The sequence below is a fragment of the Gallinula chloropus genome (assembly GCF_964237585.1).
Source record: "Gallinula chloropus genome assembly, chromosome: 15".
Classification (NCBI taxonomy): domain Eukaryota; kingdom Metazoa; phylum Chordata; class Aves; order Gruiformes; family Rallidae; genus Gallinula; species Gallinula chloropus.
Window position 1 is genome coordinate 14050139 of NC_140100.1, and position 20576 is coordinate 14070714.

The 20576-nt window shown below is 46.8% G+C and overlaps 1 protein-coding gene across 1 annotated transcript; it reads left to right on the plus strand.

Annotated features, from left to right (window-relative positions):
• Positions 1–16380: 16380 nt before the first annotated feature.
• LOC311197223 (lipopolysaccharide-induced tumor necrosis factor-alpha factor homolog) lies at positions 16381–20576 on the plus strand (the record flags this gene model as incomplete). The annotated part of the gene is made up of 4 exons (XM_084270952.1): positions 16381–16486; positions 18607–18672; positions 19832–19991; positions 20468–20576. 4 exons carry the CDS (start codon positions 16381–16383, stop codon positions 20574–20576), a joined length of 441 nt encoding a protein of 146 aa, XP_084127078.1.

The window sequence follows — 20576 nt, forward strand, 5'->3', positions numbered from 1 at the left end:
AAGAGAAACAAGAAAGTAACAGCAGTACTTCTGCAGCACTACCAAGACCAAACAGTGGTGCCCACTGTGCCGAGTCACACCATCCAGCTAGAGCTGTGTTTTCAGACTGGATTAGTTGCAGAGCACACAGTGATGTTTCAGATTCCTGCATGGCATGTGGTTTGTTCTCTATTTTAATGGACAAATTACTAGAAAACATCTGTGTAGACTTTTTCTTATTAATTTTTCATGTGGAAACCATTGCATCTAAGTGGTTTCTGCTGTGTTTTGAGCTATATGCCACATGTTATTCAAATATTTACTTTGCATATTAAAGCCACTCATCTCTAGATCTCATCTGAAAAGAATTATGTTTCATATTTGAGTCACTCTTATCCTTCTTGTGTAATCAGTGTTCTAAGAAATATGCTGCACTCAGATCCCAAACAGGACAGACAAGCTTTCAGTCCATAGGATGTATGCTCAGCAATAGTGAAGCCCCACTTTAATTGGAAGAGGAATTTCTTCTCCCTGCACTACATTTGTGGTAGGCAGCAGTAGGGATATTCACAGACATTGAGATCCCTTGAATTACAAAACACTTCCAGCTCCAGGTACCACAGACTGCAAACAAATACCTGCTGGTGTAAGCAGGAGGGGAATCCTATGCATAAGCTTTTTATAACTGGAAAGATGGCTCAGATTTTTCTCCAAGCTTCATGAAGAAAGGACCTTTTATTCGTTGTTCATTTTCCAGTAGCAGAGGAGCTGTATCAAAATATGGGCTATCTGTAATAAGATCTAAATTCAGCTTAATTTTTGTCATGCTTTAAGAAGGGTTTCAGTCAACTCTGCTAGACCCTGAACACAGAAGCAAGGGACAATTGTGCTTCAAAGAACATACAAACTGTTCAGAAGGGAACAAAGGGAGGAACACAGCTCATGATTCCATTCACCTCCAAGTGATGAGCACAGCACAAGCCAGTTGGCTGAGGTTCTCCTAAAGTCAGTGGAGAGATACAGAAAACCACCTCACTTCACTGCACCCTCACACACCCTGTGGTGTGAACAAGCCCTGGCCAAGGGCAAAGGCTGCCTGCCCTAGCAGGGGCTGGCTGCACTGCAGCTTGTTCTGTCCTGTGTGCTTCCTCTGGATGCTCTTAATCCTGGGCCAGGCTCCACACCTCCCAGAGCTTTCACTGGGGCAGCTTCCCCATGATACTGCCTTACATACAGGCCTGCAATGGGCTCAATACCCACAAGTGCTCTGGTTCCACCGGGAGAGATACGGGAATCCTGGGGTGAGGTTTTACAGCCTGTATCATACACACTGATCCTTCCTTCACTCCACGGTTACAACATCCACAGTCAGAACTAGGGCAATCCACCACACACAAGGGAAAGAAAAGTCTTTAATCCAGCCATCCCATCACATGAGGTGAGAGGAGAGAAGCCCTCAAATAATCATCAGTGTAGCTCCTACGTACAAGAGGACGTCTTTTGTGACGATGGGAAAAGCAATCAGCTCTGATGGGCTCATTCACAATGATTATGACACCCTTCCTTGTCTCTGATAGCATAAATGATATTCAAGGGATTGATATAATTATTCCAGGGATTGATATAATCTCTCTCTTTGCTAAGTATCACCCCATTCCTCTCAGAGCAAACAGCATAATTAAGATTGCAACAGAAAGCCAGCGATACGCAGGTAAACAGAGTTTAAAGTCCCTCACTCCCTGTGGGCTGAGGAATCAAGTTGGCAAAGCTGGTGCATGACCACAGCAGGGAAGGGAGCATCTATGGCAGGAGACAGGAGGAACTTTGTGTCCTCTCACCTCACCTACACTAAAGGCTGCAGATGTGAGAACACGGTCGTGCCAGCCGGTGCCGCTTGGAAGAGGTGAACAGGTCCCCAGCATGTGCCTGGCTCCTGCATGCCTGCCCACAGCCCTGGGAGCTCAAACAGCCACAGGTTCTGTCACCAGCGTCAGCCTGGTGGTATGTTAAGCACATTAAAGCTGTTCTAAATACTTAAGCACTTAAACCACCTTAAGCCACATCTATCACAGTAAGAATTTCTTGTGCATGAGCACTTTTGGTTGTACTTGTGGTGACACCCCTGCCCAAAGAATCATAAACTCATAAAATGGTCTGGGTTGGAAGGGACCCCAAGGATCACAGAGCTCCAACCCCCTGCCACAGGCAGGGCCACCAACCTCCAGGCCTGGAGCTACACAAGGTTGCATCCAACCTGGCCAAATGAGCCTTTTCTCTCACAGATTCATCTCCTGCCTTGTGCCTCTGATTGCCAAGTTACAGTCACTGAAAAGCAAGGCATGAAAGATTTCAGTGCTAGGGATTACCAGCATCACAACATAAACAAAAAGAATATATATAATTACTAAGTTAACATGTTTATATGACAACGTGGGAAGGGGAACTGTGGCAGAGTCTAAATTGTTCATTATACATTCAGAAAAAAACCCATTATAGTCTCATAATACCCTGCCACAAAGAACTATTAATTAACTATGCAACCACAACCATCCTGTCTTTAACCTGTCTTATAAAATGTTTCCATGACCAAAAGAAAATCCAGCCTGTGACAAGTATCCAGCTGGTTCCCTGCAGAGCTCAGCGAGAGCAGGACGGGGAGGGAGGCTGTCCTGAGCAGACAGCACACACCTGGGGAGCCATCCCCCTTCCCCAGTCCACACACTATGGACACCTAATTTGAAACCAGAAACACAGGCACTTTGTGGCACCTGTGGCTTTTTTGTCCACCACAGACACACACATGCTCAGAAACTTACTGCTGGAGTTCAGACCCCAGGGGACTCTCTCACAAGCATTTAGCTACCATATGTATAGATAAATAATAGAAATACAAGGAGACTGTCCTTGACTTCATGTTGTTCTACAGATGCTACTGTTTTCACACTTCTCTCTCATGTTTCTTCAGCACAGAATGCTTTACTAGACCTTCAAACATGCAATGACTAAAGCTGATCCAGCTTCTGTCTATAGTGACAGTTTCATCCTACTATGGAACCCCTAAAAAAATTCAGAGCCCATTATGTGCTTCACTAGTGCCAGCAGAAGATTCACTGGCACAGGTCAGAACACCCAGAGAGATATTCTGACATGTTCTGGGGCTTCCTCTGAGTGCCACGTTCATTCACAGCAGGCTCACTACCCTTTCCATCTTCATTCAGTTATTTTCAACATTGCTCTTCATCCTTGGTTCTCACCAGTGCAAACATGTCATGAATGAACACAGGTAAGATGTTGCCAAGAAAAACTGACAAGTATCTCTAACATGCTAACAGCAGATTTGTACAGACAGGCTTGTTGAAGAATTTGAGGCAACTATTGACTGAAACCACAGGAAGGATGTTGAGATGCTGGAGCACATCCAGACGAGGGTGACAGAGCTGGGGAAGGGTCTTGAGCACAAGTGCTGTGAGGAAGGGCTGAGGGAACTGGGGGCTGTTTAGAATTGAGAAAAAGGAGGCTGAGGGGAGACCTTATCGCTGTCTCGCTGTGTGACAGGGAGGGAATGGCTTGAAATTGCACCAGGGGAGGTTTAGGTCAGATATCAGGAAGAATTTCTGTACTGGAAGGGTTGTCAGGCATTGGAACAGGCTGCCCAGGGAGTCACCATCCCTGGAGGTATTTAAAAGGCCTATAGATGAAGCCCTTAAGGATGTGATCTACAGGTGGACTAGTCAGGGTTAGGCTGTGGTTGGGTCTCTTCCAACCCAGGTGATTCTGTGATGATGTTTGTATCTCACATAAACCATGAATTGTTAATGACTGCATCTGCAAGAATGAATAAAGACACAGAGTTTGGGGTGCATTAACCTTTCCTAAATCAAAACTCCCCCCAGCCACTGGCTGCAGGACAGGGAGAGAAATCAGGAGTAACAGGAATGAGAAAGCTCATGGGTCAAGATACAGACAGGGGCTCACTTACTGACTGCCATCATGAGCAAACCAGACTCAAGGAGAATTAACTTTAGTTTTTGCTAGTTAAAATAAATAATTCCAGGCAGTGAGAAACAAAAAGACAAAAATGATCACACTACCTTTCCTCCCCCATCTTCCAGGCTCTGTTTCACCCATCCTCTCCTGACTCCTCTATGTATTCCAAGCAGTGCAGGGGGATGGGGTGCTGTGGTCAGACCATAACAGCTCCTCTGCCACTCCTTCCTCCTCACACTACCCAATCTGGTCTCATTCCTTTTACTTATCCTATATTTCCCCTTCTTCAATACCCTCTTACTACCTGTTGTATTTATACACCATAGCTATACCCTTTTGATTTTTAACCTCATTAAATATCCTTCATACTCTACCAAATCTAGACATCCACATGGGAGGGATCCTCTTCATCCCTCATTAGAAATGACCAGTGAACCCTGAGAAATCAAACCTTTCCAGAGAAAATGTTGTTCAAAATAATGTTTCTCCTAAAAGCATTTCAGCTTCAATTAAAGCAGCATTTTAACATCTCTAATGAAATTAGGTTGTGTAATAATAATATGATCAGTCTATTATCCCCTTTACACAAAGAGATTCCAGAGGAGTGAATAACTTGCCCAGCATCACACAGGGAACCTGTGAAAGAGCAAGGATTTGAAATGCAAAAATTAGGATCAGCCACAGTCACTGGCAGCCATCCTTTCCTACCTTTAGTTCAGCCTGGAGATGTGGCTCTTGTCAGGGAAGCCCCTCACTTCTTTAACAGCTGTCAAATGTGAATCACTGCTGGTGTGCAGTGTACAAAGCACTAAGCCTCCATTCCTGCCAGGGAGGCAAATCTGAGCCAGTGCTCTGTACCTGGCCCTTCCAGCGTGGGTGAGAGGCAGGCGATGCGCTGCCACCAGTAAGCCCAATCCATGCATTAACAACAAACATCTGCTTCAAATAGTTCCCAAGTTATGGTGACAAAAGGGGCATGAAAACGAAGTGCTTAACTCTTTGCTGTCCTCTTCCTCTCCCCATTGGCAGTTTCTCAGCCATACTTTACTATTTTGCTCGTTATTCTGTAATCCTGACCTGTCAAGGTGGGGGGCCTCCTGCACTGCTGAAACCCTTTCATGAATAAGGCTCTGTCTGCCCAGGAGCTAAGCAAACAGCATGTTTTGGATTGGCAATGTGAGTTCCACCAGCAAAACAAATGCATCATACTCCAGCCTTGGTGGGAGCACTGAGGATGGGCTCCTGTGTGGAGAACAGTCTTTGCAGTGGGTGTGGATGAAGCAAGAGTGATCCTTACTAAGAACTTCACATAGTCACCATTATACTCAAGCTGTCACATCTGTGGCATCCAAGGAGGTGTTTTAGTTTTTGTCTTTGTTTCCCACAATCCAAATACATTTTCATTGGCAATAAATTCAATTAATTGTCCCCAAATGTGGTGATTTGAGCCTGGCTGGAGGCCAGACACCCACCAAAGTTGGCCTATCACTCCCCTTTTCAGCAGAACAGGGGAGAAAATAGATATCAAGAGGCTCAGGAGTGAGATAAGGGCAGGGAGAGATCATTCCACAATCAGTGTCACGGGCAGAACAGACTCAGCACAGAAGAAAGGAAAGGAAACTCTCTGATTGATGGCCCTGCCCTGCACCCCCAGTGACACCAGAGTCGGGGATGAGAAGTGTGACCAGATCCTAAAGCAGCTCCCCCCACCCCTCCCTTCTCAGCAGACTGCACTTCAGTCAGGATTTCGCTCCCTTCTCCCCGACAAGGTGGCACAGCTGGGAAGGGGGGGATGAGGTTTTGGTCGGTTCCTCATGAGTTTTTTCTTTCTTAGCTGGAGGGTGAGGGGGCAGAATTAATTCCTCACCCCCCTCCCCCTGCTGCACCGTGGGGTCCCACCCACAGCAGCCAGTCCTCCATGAACTTCTCCAACCTGAGTCCTTTCCCACAGGGCTTCAGCTCTTCCCCAGCTGCCCCAGCGTGGGTCACTGCTATGGGTGCAGCCATCAATCACAGAATGTCTCTTAGGCCCAACAAACCTGCTCTGGCCTGGGCCTTTCTCCCTCTGTCTCTCTCCATGGCTGCAGGTCCTGCCAGGAGCTTGCTCCAACACGGGTCACAGCATCTTCTATGTATCTCCACTTGCTCCAGCGTGGGGCCTCTGCACAGGCTGCAGGTGGGGTCTCTGCTCCCCATCATCTTCCATGGGCTGTGGGGTGACACCTGCTTCACCATGCACAAGCTGCAGGGAAATCTCTCTCCTCTGGTGCCTGGAGCAAGGCTCCTCCCATTCTTCACTGGCCTTGGTGTCTGCACAGTTTCTTACATCTTCTCACTCCTTCTCTGGGGGCAAAATGCCCCTGCCTGCATTTTTTTTTTCCTCCTAAATGTGATTCCCAGAGGTGCTGTGACTGTGGCTGATGGGCTCAGCCTTGGCCAGTGATGGGTCCAGACTTGAGCCCAGCTGGTGTTTACTCTGTGGGGCCTGGGGGAAGCTTCTGGCTGCTTCTTGCAGAAGCCACCCCTGCAGCCCCCTCCTCCACCAAAACCCACCTGTGCAAAGCCACATTGCCAACTTGAGTCTGTTTTGCCTATGATGGTGATTGGTAAGTGATTTCCCTGAACTGATCTCAAAGAACACTGCCACATTATTTTCACCCCCCATCATGCTGAGGAGACTAAAAGCATCTGACAGCCAAGACTAACTCATCAGAGAGACAACACATCCATTTAACAGAAAGTCCAGTTCAGGCACAAACCTGGTGACCAAGAATATCCCAATCCAAATATAGCTATGGTTATATTTGGTTATATATGAATATATATAGGCAATGGTTACCACCCAGCACAGGTATCTTTGCCAATCTAAGCACAATCACTGAACTGGTCAGAAAGTCACTGATCCCTGACTTCAATATGAAAACATCTGAGGGTCTCATAAAATTACACTTTAGGCTTTTCATCATTCTCTGTGAGGCTTTGTATAGGAGTGCTATGGGTTAGGATATAGATTTTCTCTCCACTGGTCTCAGGTTATTCCTGTGTTGCTCCTGGAATTGTCTCCATCCAGCTTTCAGAGTAGCACAAAGTAACATTTCTGGGATATTAGAAAACTACCCGTGAAAAAGCTGGGGTGCAATCCTGTCACACCACATTCCTTGTGCTGCAGAGCCGGTGTGAGCAGTAGGCTGAGGCTGTGGGCAAACTGCAGTAATTATATACTGTGTACCAGCCTGACTAGCTCACATCTTCAACTGGATATCCTGCTGAGGCATGAGGGCAGCTCCTGACACTGGTCATGGGTGCTGCTGGCTTTCCTAGACACAGTCGCATCGCAGAGACATGGATTAAGAGATAAACTCTTGAGGTGTTGCTGCTGTCTGGATTTCCCAGAGCTGCCTAAAGGTAAGAGCTTTCAGATCACTTGGGATCAATGCTACATGTTCTCCTTAGGAAGCAAGGGAAAGGAGGGGGCAAGGACTCAGACAGGCAGTGAGCTCAAGGTGGGGAACACCTGTAGCTCTCATTTGTAAATATTAACTCTTTGTGATTAAATTGTGAGGCTTTCAGTATCAGCAAGCCCTCCCTCTCACGTTCCTGGCAGCAAAGATGTTTCTCAGGGTATTTTAGCTTTCTCCTAGAACAGATCAGAGATGTGAAGAGGATGATGAGCCTTCTGATACGGTGAAGAGAACAATAATAAGAATGGAAAATCAAACTAATCACCATAAGACAGGCCTTAGCTCACTGGTAACAGCAGGGCACACACCTGCCTTCTTCCAATGTATGTTTATTCATAACAACTTCCTAAGAGTTCCTAAGCCAGGTCCAGATGCTACATCACAGCTGAGCTGTTCTATCAGCTTTCAGTTGAAGGACAAGCCATGGACATTATTTTTAGGTAGGCATAAATTCAGTGCTGGCTGCCTATCTTTCAATGCTGTGGGTAAGGAAATACTAATATTCATCATTAAAATAATTAAATTAAAAGATGGCAAACATCAAGTTTTAAGGTAACAGTGAAGTGCTGGAAACAATTATGTAAGGCTGCCATCAATTGTGGCAGCAAGAAAGGAATGTGAAAGACAAAATTGTGCCAACAGGGGACAGAGGCTGAACCTGAAGTCAGCACTTCCTCTCTTCTGCTGTTTGCCCAGGTTTTAAGACAAGGCATAGCCAAATGTGGACCGTGCCACTGCAGTCCTCCCCAGCGTGGACAGTGGGGACCATGTCACAGTGCCTCCCCAATACCACAGAGAACAGAACTAAGCAAACCCAAGACTAACTGCTTTGCCCTTCAGCACTGTTGCAGAACAGGAACTGTGCCTGTCTTCCCCCTCTCCCTCAGCCCAGGTTAATGCACAAGCCACTGCACAATACTTCCTTTCAGGGGTTACTACTCTATTTTTGGAATGGTAATTAGGGAGGGGCATGTTCTAGGGCAATCCCAGGGCTCAGCTCTGCTCATCCTTCAGAACAAGGGCCCCCTAAATGTCAGTGTACTCACCTGAAGGAAGCAAGGGATTGTTCTCAAATAGTAAATTCAGGAACAAGATTTAAGAGATGCATCTGGTTTCATCAACAGTTAATGCAGAAATCAGTGATGGATCTTGCTCAGTATTTCAGTAACCTTGGCAGAAATATAGGAGTGGCTAATAAAATGTATGAATGAAGAAACAAATTATGGAATCAGAAAAATCTATGACACAGAATGAGAAACCCTAGAGAACTGCTGTGCCAGAATCCCTGGGTATTACAGTGCTACAACACAGTGCATTTAGCAAATTATACCAGGAATTTCAGCCACAAACTGTGAGTTCATCAGCACAAAGTGACATCAGAGGAGGGACAACCCACTGCTGGTTAATGACAGCATAAATACAGACCAGCAGCTGTAGGAAAGCGAAAAGTACTGCCCAGTTCTGGGCTCCTCACCGTAAGAAGGACATTGAGGTCCTGGAGCAAGCCCAGAGAAGGGCAACCAGGCTGGGGAAGGGGCTGGAGGGCAAATCCCATGAGGAGCAGCTGAGGGAGCTGGGGGTGTTCAGCCTGGAGAAGAGGAGGCTGAGGGGAGACCTTCTCCCCACCTCCCCTGCCCTGCCAGGAGGGTGCAGAGAGGTGGGCGATGGTCTCTTCAGCCAGGGGACAGGAGCTGGGACAAGGGGCAATGGGCTCAAGCTGTGCCAGGGCAGGGTCAGAGCAGATGGGAGGGAAAAGTTCTTCCCTGGCAGAGTTGTCAGGGCCTGGCCCAGGCTGCCCAGGGAGGGGCTGAGTCCCCTTCCCTGGGTGTGTTTAACAGAGGGGAGATGAGGTGCTCAGGGATCTGGTTTAGCTCAGGATGGGAACGGTTGGACTTGATGCTCTTAAAGGTCTTTTCCAACCAGGTGATTCTGTGATTATTCTAAAGCCAGAATTTCCATTAAATCTAAGATGGCATTTGTACCATTGTACAGGGTGAGGAGAGGCCACTCATGGCCAAGAAGGATGAATCCACTGTACAGAAACAAGCAAAACTCAAAAGCTGCGTTAGCCCTGTGAAGGAAAGGCTGCAGAGACAGGGATATTCTCTGGGCTGTATCAAGGGGAGAAAGTGTTTCTATAAAAGCACAATCCTGGAACAGTAACAAACAGGAATAAACTACTGTGAATAATTCTAGGCTAGATGGCTTGTGAAAGTTCACAGGATTTTGAGCTGGTTTATAGGTGACAGCAACAGGAGCAGTAGATGTACTAAATTACAGACCGAAGCTTGCTTCACAATAACCTATGGTAGATTATTCCTTTCCATAAAATTTCCTTACCATTCCAAAACCTAACATAGGTTAGGTTATTCCTTTGTTTTAGACCTAAGACAGGACTGAAAAATCCAGGGAGCCCCTGCCAACCCTGCAGCCTTGTGAGGCCAGGTAGGCAGGACTTGGCTGCAGATCTGCATGCAGAAGCTGCAGCTGCCTGCACAAGCCCAGTAACAGGTGAACAGCCCTCTGGGCACACAGCACAGCAAGAGAACGTGGGGTTGTGCTTTTTAAAACAACAAAACAGAATTCCAAACCCTTCCAAATATCTTCATGTCCATGTCACCATTTAAACCATGAAGGAGAAAAAGTCCTCTATAACCAGAAAAAGCTCTTTCCCAGTACAGCTCAGTTCCCCAACATCTCACTCTTTGCTCTGTGCTTCCCCATTTCCTGAACAATGTTTATTCTCATCTTACTCCAAAGTGCCATGTAACCCATGGGGACTTGGATCACAGATAAGTATGTGTGCCAACTGCACCCTGGGGTGCATCAAGCACGGCATGGCCAGTCCAGGGAGGGGTCTGTCCTGCTCCTCACTGCGCTGGTGCAGCCGCACCTCGAGCCCTGGGTGCAGTTCTGGGCACCACAGGACAAGAGGGACAGGAAACTGTTGGAGAGTGTCCAGGGGAGGGCAGTGAGGATGGGGAAGGGTCTGGAGGGGAAGGCTTATGAGGAGAGGCTGAAGTCCCTTGGTTTGTTCAGCCTGGAGAAAAGGAGGCTGAGGGGAGACCTCATGGGGGTCTGTGGCTTCCTGATGAGGGGGAGAGAAGGGACAGGCGCCGATCTCCTCTCTTGGGGGACCAGGGACAGAACCTGAGGGAGTGGCATGAAGCTGAGACAGGGGAGGTTTAGGTTGGATATTAGGAAGAGGTTCTGTACTGAGACTGGGGTCAGGCACTGGGACAGGCTCCCCAGGGAAGTGGTCACAGCCCTGAGCTGGGCTGAGGTCCAGAAGCATCTGGATGATGCCCTCAGTGCCGTGCTCTGGCTGGGCTGGGGCTGTGTGGAGCCAGGAGTTGGACTCAATGACCCTTATGGGTCCCTGCCAGCTCAGGATATTCTCTGATTCTATCTCCACATGGGAGGGGGAGCAGCATTAACTGCACAGTGAATTTCTGGGTGCTGCCCAGCTCCCTGGCTCAATGCCAAAAACCTCCTGGTGACTTCAACAAGGAACAACCAAGTTCTACCCCTGACCACTACAGGCAGTCACCTCACTGCCTGGTGAGTCAAGAGAACCAGGTGAAGAGTTTGCAACAAGAAATACAGGTCAGATTCAGCTGAATTCCCCACAGCTGCATTCCCTCCATTTGAGAGAGGAAGCTGGTGGCTGAATAAAGGCTTAAAAGACAAAACTGTTCAGATTAAAAATTATAGTTGTGAGTAAAGAACAAGGAATTGGCAGAGCATCCTTCATCTCACTGAAGGAGTTTGTCTACCTCAGACATCCCCAATACTTTTTCATGTCCAACTTTTAACAGCAAATTAAAACCCCTCTCTCTTAGCTTCTATTTTAAGAATAAGAATAAACAAATACCTGAGTGCTGCTCCTGAACTCTTTGTTTATCTGTATTAGAGCTGCAACTATTCCTTCCTGAACATCTGAAAAGCCTCAGCACATAGTGAATATTACCATAAATGACCAAGTCTGGGCTAAAGGGACAAGATCTCTCCACTGAGGAATTCAGTGTCCCATTCCTAGCTGAAAACTCAAATTAACTGTTTCAATAAAGTAAAACAGAGGCACACAGTATTCTTGAAGCCACAGATGCCACTGCATAGCAGCAATGGTCACTCTTTAAAATAACAAAAATTGATATTGTCTCATAAATGCATCTGGAAGGGCTAAAACCCCAAGAAAGCATTAAACTAGTTATGGCAGGAGAACATTACAGCAAACTGAAAGCCTTCCAACCAGCATCCTGCAATCCAACAGATCACTGGTGAAAACAGCTGTACCTCCACACGACCAGGAAATCCAAAGATCACTTAACTAGAATGTTTTATTGTCAATCTTCCAAAATACAAGACTTTTGAATGTATTGCCTTGTCTTCTTCAAATGCACAAATCAGGTGGTATTTCCTCCCAAACTCCATGGGTTTTGTCTCTGAACCCACCAGAGTCAATGGCAAATCCCACACTGACAGCAGCTGGAGCTGGAACTGAGATTAAACACTCTGCTTACCCAGCCCCTGCCTCCTGTCCTGCCTGATTCTGGGTGCCATCCTGATACATGATGTGATGGGCAAACATGACAACCTCCTGCTGATGCCACGATACTGCTCCAGCTCTTCCTGCCAGCTGTAGCAGAGACAGGGCACAGAGACAGACAGCCCTTGGGAACTTCAGTCCCTCTCTCACATATCAGAGATGTCACTCCCCTTTCTCCTCCACTCCCAGAAGCACTAAGTATTTTGTGCTGTTCCAGCCATGCCTGGGCCCTGGGAGCTGCTCCACTGCTTCAGGTGCAGTAGAGACAGGCCAGAGCCAAGCACTTCTGAAAGCCTTTTAGAAACTTCATCTGGAGTCTGCAGTAGGAGACCAATGATTCACCTTCTCACTAAAAAAGCCTCAGTTAAATAAAAAACATTTTTAAAAGGTGAGTAAATCTTGGTCAGCTTTCCCAGGAAGTTCTACATAAGTTTTTCAACTGGGTCAATCTGCTCCTGAGGAAGAACTGCAACAAAACAAAACACCAAGCAAAAGGAAATCTTACCTGGACTCTCACACACGTGCCCCTGCCAAATCCTACTGGCCTCCTCTCCTCTTCAGAGAGTAATTTCTGCATCTGAATGGAGAAGAATTAGTACTGCAGTGAGTTTCCATTTTTAAATGAAACCACAAATACTTTGTTGCCATAGGCTTGTAAGACTAAAATAAAGATGCATCAGCACTCAGGTAATGAGATTCCTGAAATCACTGTCAGGTAGCTCCTGATTTGTGTCCTGCTGAGTTGTACATGGAGGTTGAATCGGACACAAACACCAGAGAACTCTCCCAGCTCATGAACACTTCTGTGTCAAATACCACAGTGCCATCTGTGAGGAAGTGTTGGTGGGAAAGGCTGGCTTCCAACCACCTCAGAATCAAACTGGAAACAGTATTTCTGAGAGGTGAAGAGTGATCTGCATATAACAGGGCTGTCTCTCTGCCCACCACTCCAGCCATGCAGCACCCAAGAACCTTCCTGAAATTATACCACAAAGAGGGAGGAAAGTCATCCTTCTCTTCACAACTATTTGAACCATATCTGGGAGGCCAAATGACAACTCTGTAAGGGCTGCATGTCTCAGTTTCCCCTTTAAAAGCACAAATGACCACACCTGAGCCTCCCTGCAGGCCTATGTCAAACTATCCTCATGGTTTAGCCAGTAGAGACATTGAGAAGGTACAGCAGAGGTGTGGATGGGAGCCAGAGAAATGGACCCTGCCCTGGAATTTCAGCAACTTTACTTGGCTGCAGGATGGCTGCTCTCCATACCAGAACACCAGTGACTGGACTGAATCCAGAGGAAGATGATGGAAACTGCCAATGCCCGTTTTCCCCTGGGATATGTCCTTCCTGGCTCTTTGTGTATGTGCCTCAGGGTGTGATTTGGGTTTTGTGCTTTTTTAAATATTAGTTTCCACAGGACTTGAAGGGACCTTTGTTTTCCACTGCAAAGTGACTATACTCTATGCAGTGGAGACTGAGACTTCAGAGGAGAGAAGGCACAGGCTTGTTTCCATGTCCCTGCAACTATCCATTTCTGCCTGCAAATCAAGCAGTTTGCAGTTGCTAGAGTTGACTTGGCTTCAGACAAACCAACCCCCCAGCTCAGGAGTGCACAAGGATCAGCTCCCCAGGGAAGGGGTCACAGCACCCAGCATGACTGAGGTCAAGAAGCACCTGGATGATGCCCTCAGTCCCGTGCTCTGACTTGGCCGGGTCTGTGTGGAGCCAGGGGTTGGACCTGACGACCCTCTGGGTCTCTTCCAACTCAGGATATTCTCTGATTGTGTGATCTGCTCTGCCCTTGCAGAGAGCTGGGTTTGTTCCACATGACTGTAGAGAAGACAACTTACATTAAGCTTGGGCCTCTTAGATGTTACTGGTTCTTTATAGGACATTTTTCTACTCTTCAGGAACTCATGACTGTCTTCTCTTTAGAACTTTTCCCACAGGGCTGCTAACACTGTCCTCTCCTACACCTCTCCAGCAGATGATCACATCTGATAGAGGAAAGTGTCTAGCACTAATCTATGGCAACAGCACTCACAGGTTTAGGGTCACAGCCCCAGAAAGCTCTCAGGCATCACAGGCATGGTTGCAATCAAGAACTGAGAGTAACCAGTTACATGCCACTTGAAAGGGTCTACTGAGCTGCATAAAATGCCCTAGGGAATGCCTTTCCTGCACCTGCAGCATTCAGGCCCAGAGGGTATCAAGGGCCCTGAAGGAGGAGATAAGCTGAAGAAGCTCCTTACAGAAGCTGCAGCCCATCCAGTTGTCCCAGCTCACCTGCTCTGGGGTACATCCTCCATCACAACACAGCACTACCAGCAGCACTTTCGGAAGCACCTAAAAAGACACTGAAAGCAAAACAACATCAACTTTATCAACAGCCTTCAGCCCACAGCTTCTGTGCCTGACAGCTCTAGCAGATCAAACACAAATCTGGCATCCAGTGGGGCTCACACACTATTCCTGGCTCTGCTGCTGATTCACTTCAGCATCTCCTGTCCTATACACTTAACTGGTGATATACCAATACCTCACTGGGTGGAGCAAGGATTAGTAAGTGTTTGCTGGCATTCAGCTGTTAACTTGCAATGCTCTCACTACATTAGCCATTATTATTCCCTCCTACTCTGTGCCTCATGACAGGCCTTTTGCTTGTCAAACAGGAAAACGAGGAAAAGGCTTTGGGATTTCATCAGTTTCACAGTAAGTGAGATGGATTCAGCAGAAATGTCACCAGAACTGACACCACCCAGTATTTAGTGTGTGGCGTTTAGGCTCCAAGATAGCAGTAAGCCAAAAACTTGAAGGCTCCCTGTAATTTTGTCCCAGGACAACAGCACTTGGTCAACACTGGCTAATGCAGTATCATCTATCATCACACTCCTGCACCTACAGGCACTACTGACATGCTTCTTCTCTGTCTGCAAAGACACGGAGATGCACCTTCACTGGCCCCTCCTCTACAACCCCTATATTAGCAGTTTCCATCATCCCTGACCAATGCCAGTGCTGTATTTCTGGGTTTTCTCTTTACACCATCCATGCTATCTTTTCTCTTTATTATTCATTCTGCTACTGTTTTCCATATCACTTCCCATTCACCCAGGTTTGTGAAGTTTACATCACTTCCCCCCCAGTGATATTTTCTAATCACTCCTTTTCTTGCTCCCTAAAAGGCCTGATGCTTTATTTCAGCACTACTTACTCCTCTTTTGCCCCCCCCAAAACTGTCCTCCAACACACCTCACAAACAGACCTGTTGAGACCACTTTGCCTTGTTCAGCAGTTTCTACCCTCCTCTCGTTTGACCTCAGACAGCTTGTGCTGACTTGCTGAACGTTGCATTTCTCAGTCTCTATTTGTTTATCCAAGTGTCTCCCAACAACACAGCCCCTCACTTCTGCATCACCTGTGAGCAGTGAGACAGGAGTCCTCCTGACCCTAACCAAGGTGTCTGCACACAGGCAGGATGTTCAGTGGGACTGTGAGGAGCTAAGTAGAGTCACCTGAGCAGCCAGTAAACCTGCACCAGGCTCATCCTGCAGATCCTCACAAACACTTTCTTTCCCTTTTTCTCCCAAACTGCCCTTCCTTGCTGACTTGGGTGAAAGACCAACTTCTGCAAAGGGCACCTATGCTTAACGTTAGGAGGAAATCAACCAGTTAACAGTGGTTCAAGGGACAGCTAGGGATAATTAAACCCATTCCATTTACAGTAACACAAACATCTCCAGCTGCATCCTCTTCCTCCCACTCTCCTGTACTGCTAGGAACAGTTCATGCTAACACCTGCAAAACACACGTATCTCGTGGCCTGGTCTTGTTCAGAGCCTCAGGCAGCGCAGTCATATTTAATAATGATCTTGCCCAACAAAAGCCTGTCACACTAGGGATGAGACAATAGTTTCATGGCACAGAACTGGTCATGGTAATGATTGTAAGGTTGCACAACAACCTGATGAAAGACAGATCTGGTTGCCCTGTTGCAGGCTCTGGCTTAATGACACAAAAAGGTTTTTCACAGATGCTCCCAAGTATGCTCTTCCCAGCCTTGAGTATTTTGACAATTCCTAGGAAAAAATTAGGTTAGCTTTTCTGCAGAGGTCACACTTCCAGTCATGACTTTACACACTTTGAGTAGTGCCTTTGCTGTGTGAACAGTTTCAGCTTCCCAGCATGAAGAAATATGTAAACATGGCATTTTCTGCTCTCCCTGACCATCTTCCTCATCATGAAGCGTAACAGGAACTGACTATGAGCACAGCTAATTTTTCTTCAAGTCAAATCTGAGACCCAGGAGTTACAGAAGCAGGAGCTGGCAAATGTAGGGCACAGGAAGCCACTGGCAGCTGACTTTATTTCACCCTACCTTTGGCAGGCAGAGCGCTGAGATGGCGAACGAGAAGGGGCGTGTGGAAATCCCTATGATCATGTACGAACCACATCAGGAATCCTACATGCAAGAACCCTCTGCACCAGAGTACTGCAGCCAACAGGGTAAGCAAGCTTCACAGGGGTGCAGAGAGCAGCCTCTTGGTCATGGTGTGGTAAACATCCATGGTTGTTTCCCAGAGCACTCCCCAGCCAGGTCCTAAGGGGCCCAGCTTTGCCAGATGGGTGGAACCCAGAGCTGGGGTAGGCAAAGGGTACAAGCTCCTAGCACAAACACTGCTTGACATGGCAAAAAGGTATTTTTGTTGGTTTAGTTGATAGCTTTTCCAAGTACACATGCTCCATTGGAAAGGGAACTGCAGTTCTGTCTCTACAACAATCTCAAGTTCTTAATGAGAACATGTTCAACCAGCAAACTTTGTACATGGCTGAGCTATGTCTTGCTCTGACTGTAATTTAGTTTTCCAGCAGAGTGGCCTTTTCCCAAGTGCTCCTCCTTCCCAGAGCTGCTGGGTTAGGCAGCCAGGTGCTACAGGGACCAGCCACACCTCCCTGTTGCTGTCTTATGGGGAAACTCCACATTCAAAGCGCTGGTGATTCAGCTCAAGGACTGTGAGCAGGTACCAGCAGCTGCTGCTCTGCTGGGCTCACTCTTCCCCTGGGAATGAGACATTGCTCTCACACCCACATGAGCATACATCTATATTCAAGTACCTCACAGCACTCCATTGTCTTCCACCTGTTTAAGCCCACACTCATTGAAAGACACATGGAGATACCAGTGACTTCACCTCTGTCACCTTCCTGCCATTGAGGAAATCACCATTCAACAGCCAGTGCTGGAGCAGAACGCAGACTGGGAGGTCAGGAGGTGATGATAAGGCTGCACATGTCAGTACTGGGTCTCTAAACTCATTTTCTGATGTTTTTACAGCACACTCTATAAATATTTTTGTATTCCAAGATCTCTCTGGCCTCCTTCTAAACTCAGAAGAGCTTGGAAGAGGTTGAGGAGAAAAAGGTCTCACCTGTGAGCTGCTCAACCAAGGGACAGGCACCCAACACCTGTAACGCTGCGTTTCAGCTTCTTGTCCTTGTGCAGGAAGCAGCTCCTTCACAAAAGCAGTGTGATAACTCACTTGTCCTAAGCACATTCTGCTCCTGGATAGAAAGCAAATTCTTTATTTTATTTTTTTTTACCTATTTGTTTTTCTACAAATAACTCCCCTCCAAAAATAGAATTAAAAAGCAACCAAAACCCCACCATCCCCATGCCCCCCTTAAGCCCAGATGCCACTGCCAACACCTCCCACTTCTGGCACTCCAGCCAAGGGAACAGCACTACCAGCTTTTCAACTTTGCCATTGCATTTTGTCTCACTCTAGAAAACGCCAGTTCTGCATCCCATTTTGTATCCCTGTGGGCTTATTCCCTGCTGGGACTCAGGTTGTTTCTGAAAAGCTCAGCGGTACGGGCTGGACTCCGTGTCAGGGCTGCTCTGACACTGGGCTTGACCAAAGATTTCCAGAGGGACTGTCCTCTTGCTGCAGACCAGTCTGGTAGTTGGTGGCAAAATTTTGTATGTGGATTTATTTTGAATGCATTCATGACTGTAACTTCTAACACACTGCCTTATTTCACACACAGGTAGGCTGCCTGCATTCTTAGCCTGCAAGCTCAGGAGAAGAACTAAAAATGCACGAGATGCCTTAGTCACCAGCTTCCCTTCTCCCTTATCTACAATAAAAGGAAAAAGATCTTTAACTATTGTCTAGAATAAAGGGTAGGATGGAATTCCTTGGCTGGAAGCTGAAGGCAGATAAAATTCAAACTAGAATAATAAATAACAAGAGTAGTTACTGAAACTAGTTAGAGGCACCGTGGATCCTTCACCAACAGAGTCCTTGCATTAAGACCAAGTATTGTCCCAGTGTTTTGCTGGAAGAGATGCAGTTCCTGCCTTTGTGTTGGAACAACAATCTGGTTTCTCTTCTGCTGTTGTACAGAAAGTGAGAGTAGCTAGGCACTGTGGGCTCTTCTGGCTTTAAAACTCCATGAATCAACCCAGCTGCACTTTTCCCTGTGCTTTACATCACTGAGCCATGCCAGCCCCCCCCCACCCCGGGGGGCACCTCCCCAGCAGCTTCTCTTTGGGCTCCAGCGGGGCTTTCAGGAGGCACAAGCTGTAAGCACGTGGATGTTTCTCTCTGCTTTTCTTTACACAGGGGGTTACGAGTACCCTTCTCCCCCTCCATACTCCTGCACGGAAACCACCACCATTGAGCAGCCAGGTAAGTGCTGGGACTCTGCTCCTGACATCCGTGTGTTGGCTGATGTGCCAACAAGAGTGAAATGGTTTTAGTTTTAAAAACAACAGAAGATGTGATTGGGTCAGAAAGCCCCACTCTAAGGGGCTGAAAGACTTCTTGAGAAATGTTGGAAGATAAACACAGAGACTGGGACTCATTTTTCCAGCATTAGCCAATCTACAGAAGGCTTTTTTTTTTCTTTTTAAACCAGCCAGGAGGTAGGAGTTGCAAAAGAAATCACCCAAGTCTAGTGTGTTTTGCTATTCCTGGTCTAGCCACCTTTACAGCAGCAGAGATGCTCAAAGGAGACACTGAGCAAAGGCTTCAAAGAAGTCAAGTAACATCTCTTACAGTAGCAGGGACATTAATTTTTAAAACCCTCTAGGACCAGAGGCAATGAAACCCAGCTATGCTATATCCTGTCTAACAGACAGTACCTCCCCACTCCAGGAGCTTTGCTGCAGGCTACAACTTGAACGCTCTCTGAACTTGTTTTAGGATACTTAAAATGGTGTTTTTCACTGGAAATATTTCTGAAAAATACCCTCCATGTACCTTCAAGGGGCACAGCCCTCAGGCAGCATGACAGTCGGGTCCGGGCTGAAAAACAAGAGGGAAGCCACAGCCTTTACTGGGACAGCACCACCGTCTGACTGTTGGCATCTGCCTGTTAGAATCTAGTGACACACATTAAGGAACATCCATTTCAGTAACTACTGAAAAGTTGACCCAGAAAGCTCCTCTACATCCTCCAAATCTCTTCTTCGAGGAGAAGATGAATTTTCATATTATTTTAAATATTGGAAGAGAAGTTCTCAATGTCAGAGTGCATCCAGCAGCATGTGGCAGAGCCTGCCTGGCTGTGGGGATTATCCCATCAACTTAATTCCCTGTATACATCTGTAAATGCCAGCTGCTGGGCAGAGCAGTGTACTGGGATACACAGAGCAAAGCAGTACAGGGCTTCTCAAGAACAGACTCAAAATCACTAACAGTCATGTAAGTGCCTCTAGACCAGCCACATTAAGAGCAGATCATTCAGCTACATTAAGAGCCACATTCTCCAATTACAGCTTTATAAATTGTAAAAGATTTCCTGTGCTTCTAATTTCCCTGCTTCCCATTTCCTCTCAAAACTCAGTTTACTTGGTGTCTCAGCCTCCGATCATCGTAGCAGGAATCTTCTCAAGCAAACCAACATCCACAATATGCCCTTCCTGCCGCCAGCACATCACCACACAGGTCACCTACAGGCTGGGCAGGCTGTCTTTCCTTCTGTGCACCAGCATGTGTATGGTTGGGTAAGCTTTCATATATTCTGTAGGGGTTCTTCATAGCAGAAGGTTAAAACAGTCATTAAAAAATAACATTCTAGCTTGTGGTTACGTAGGCAGTTTGTCCTTCTCTTCTACTTGGTATCCAGTCAGTCTGTCCACACTAGATACATCCATTGTGGCTACAGGGGATGCAAGCTAGCTGCTAAATTTAACCAAGTATGTTACTACTTCTTGTAAGACAAGCAAAAATTAGTGCAACATTGTCTACTTCCCTACCATAATTTAGAATCAGGCTCAGAATCAGACTAATACTAATCAGATTTTAGCAGTGAAGATGATTAACTCTTTGGGAGACTTCAACATTTAGACACTTGGGATAGAAGTGGATCCATGCAGTGAGAAGGCAGAGAGAATAAAGCAGAGAAACAGCACAGAGGCAGCCAGCAGGAAGAAGAGTCAGTAAATCACTCCATGCCTGTCCATCTCCTCTTTGGCTGTAGGTGCTGTTTTGGATGCTGCTTCATACCTTTCTTTGTGAAGATGTTCAAGGATGCAGACCACTACTGCCCATGCTGCCAATTTCATATTTATAGATACAAAAGACTATAG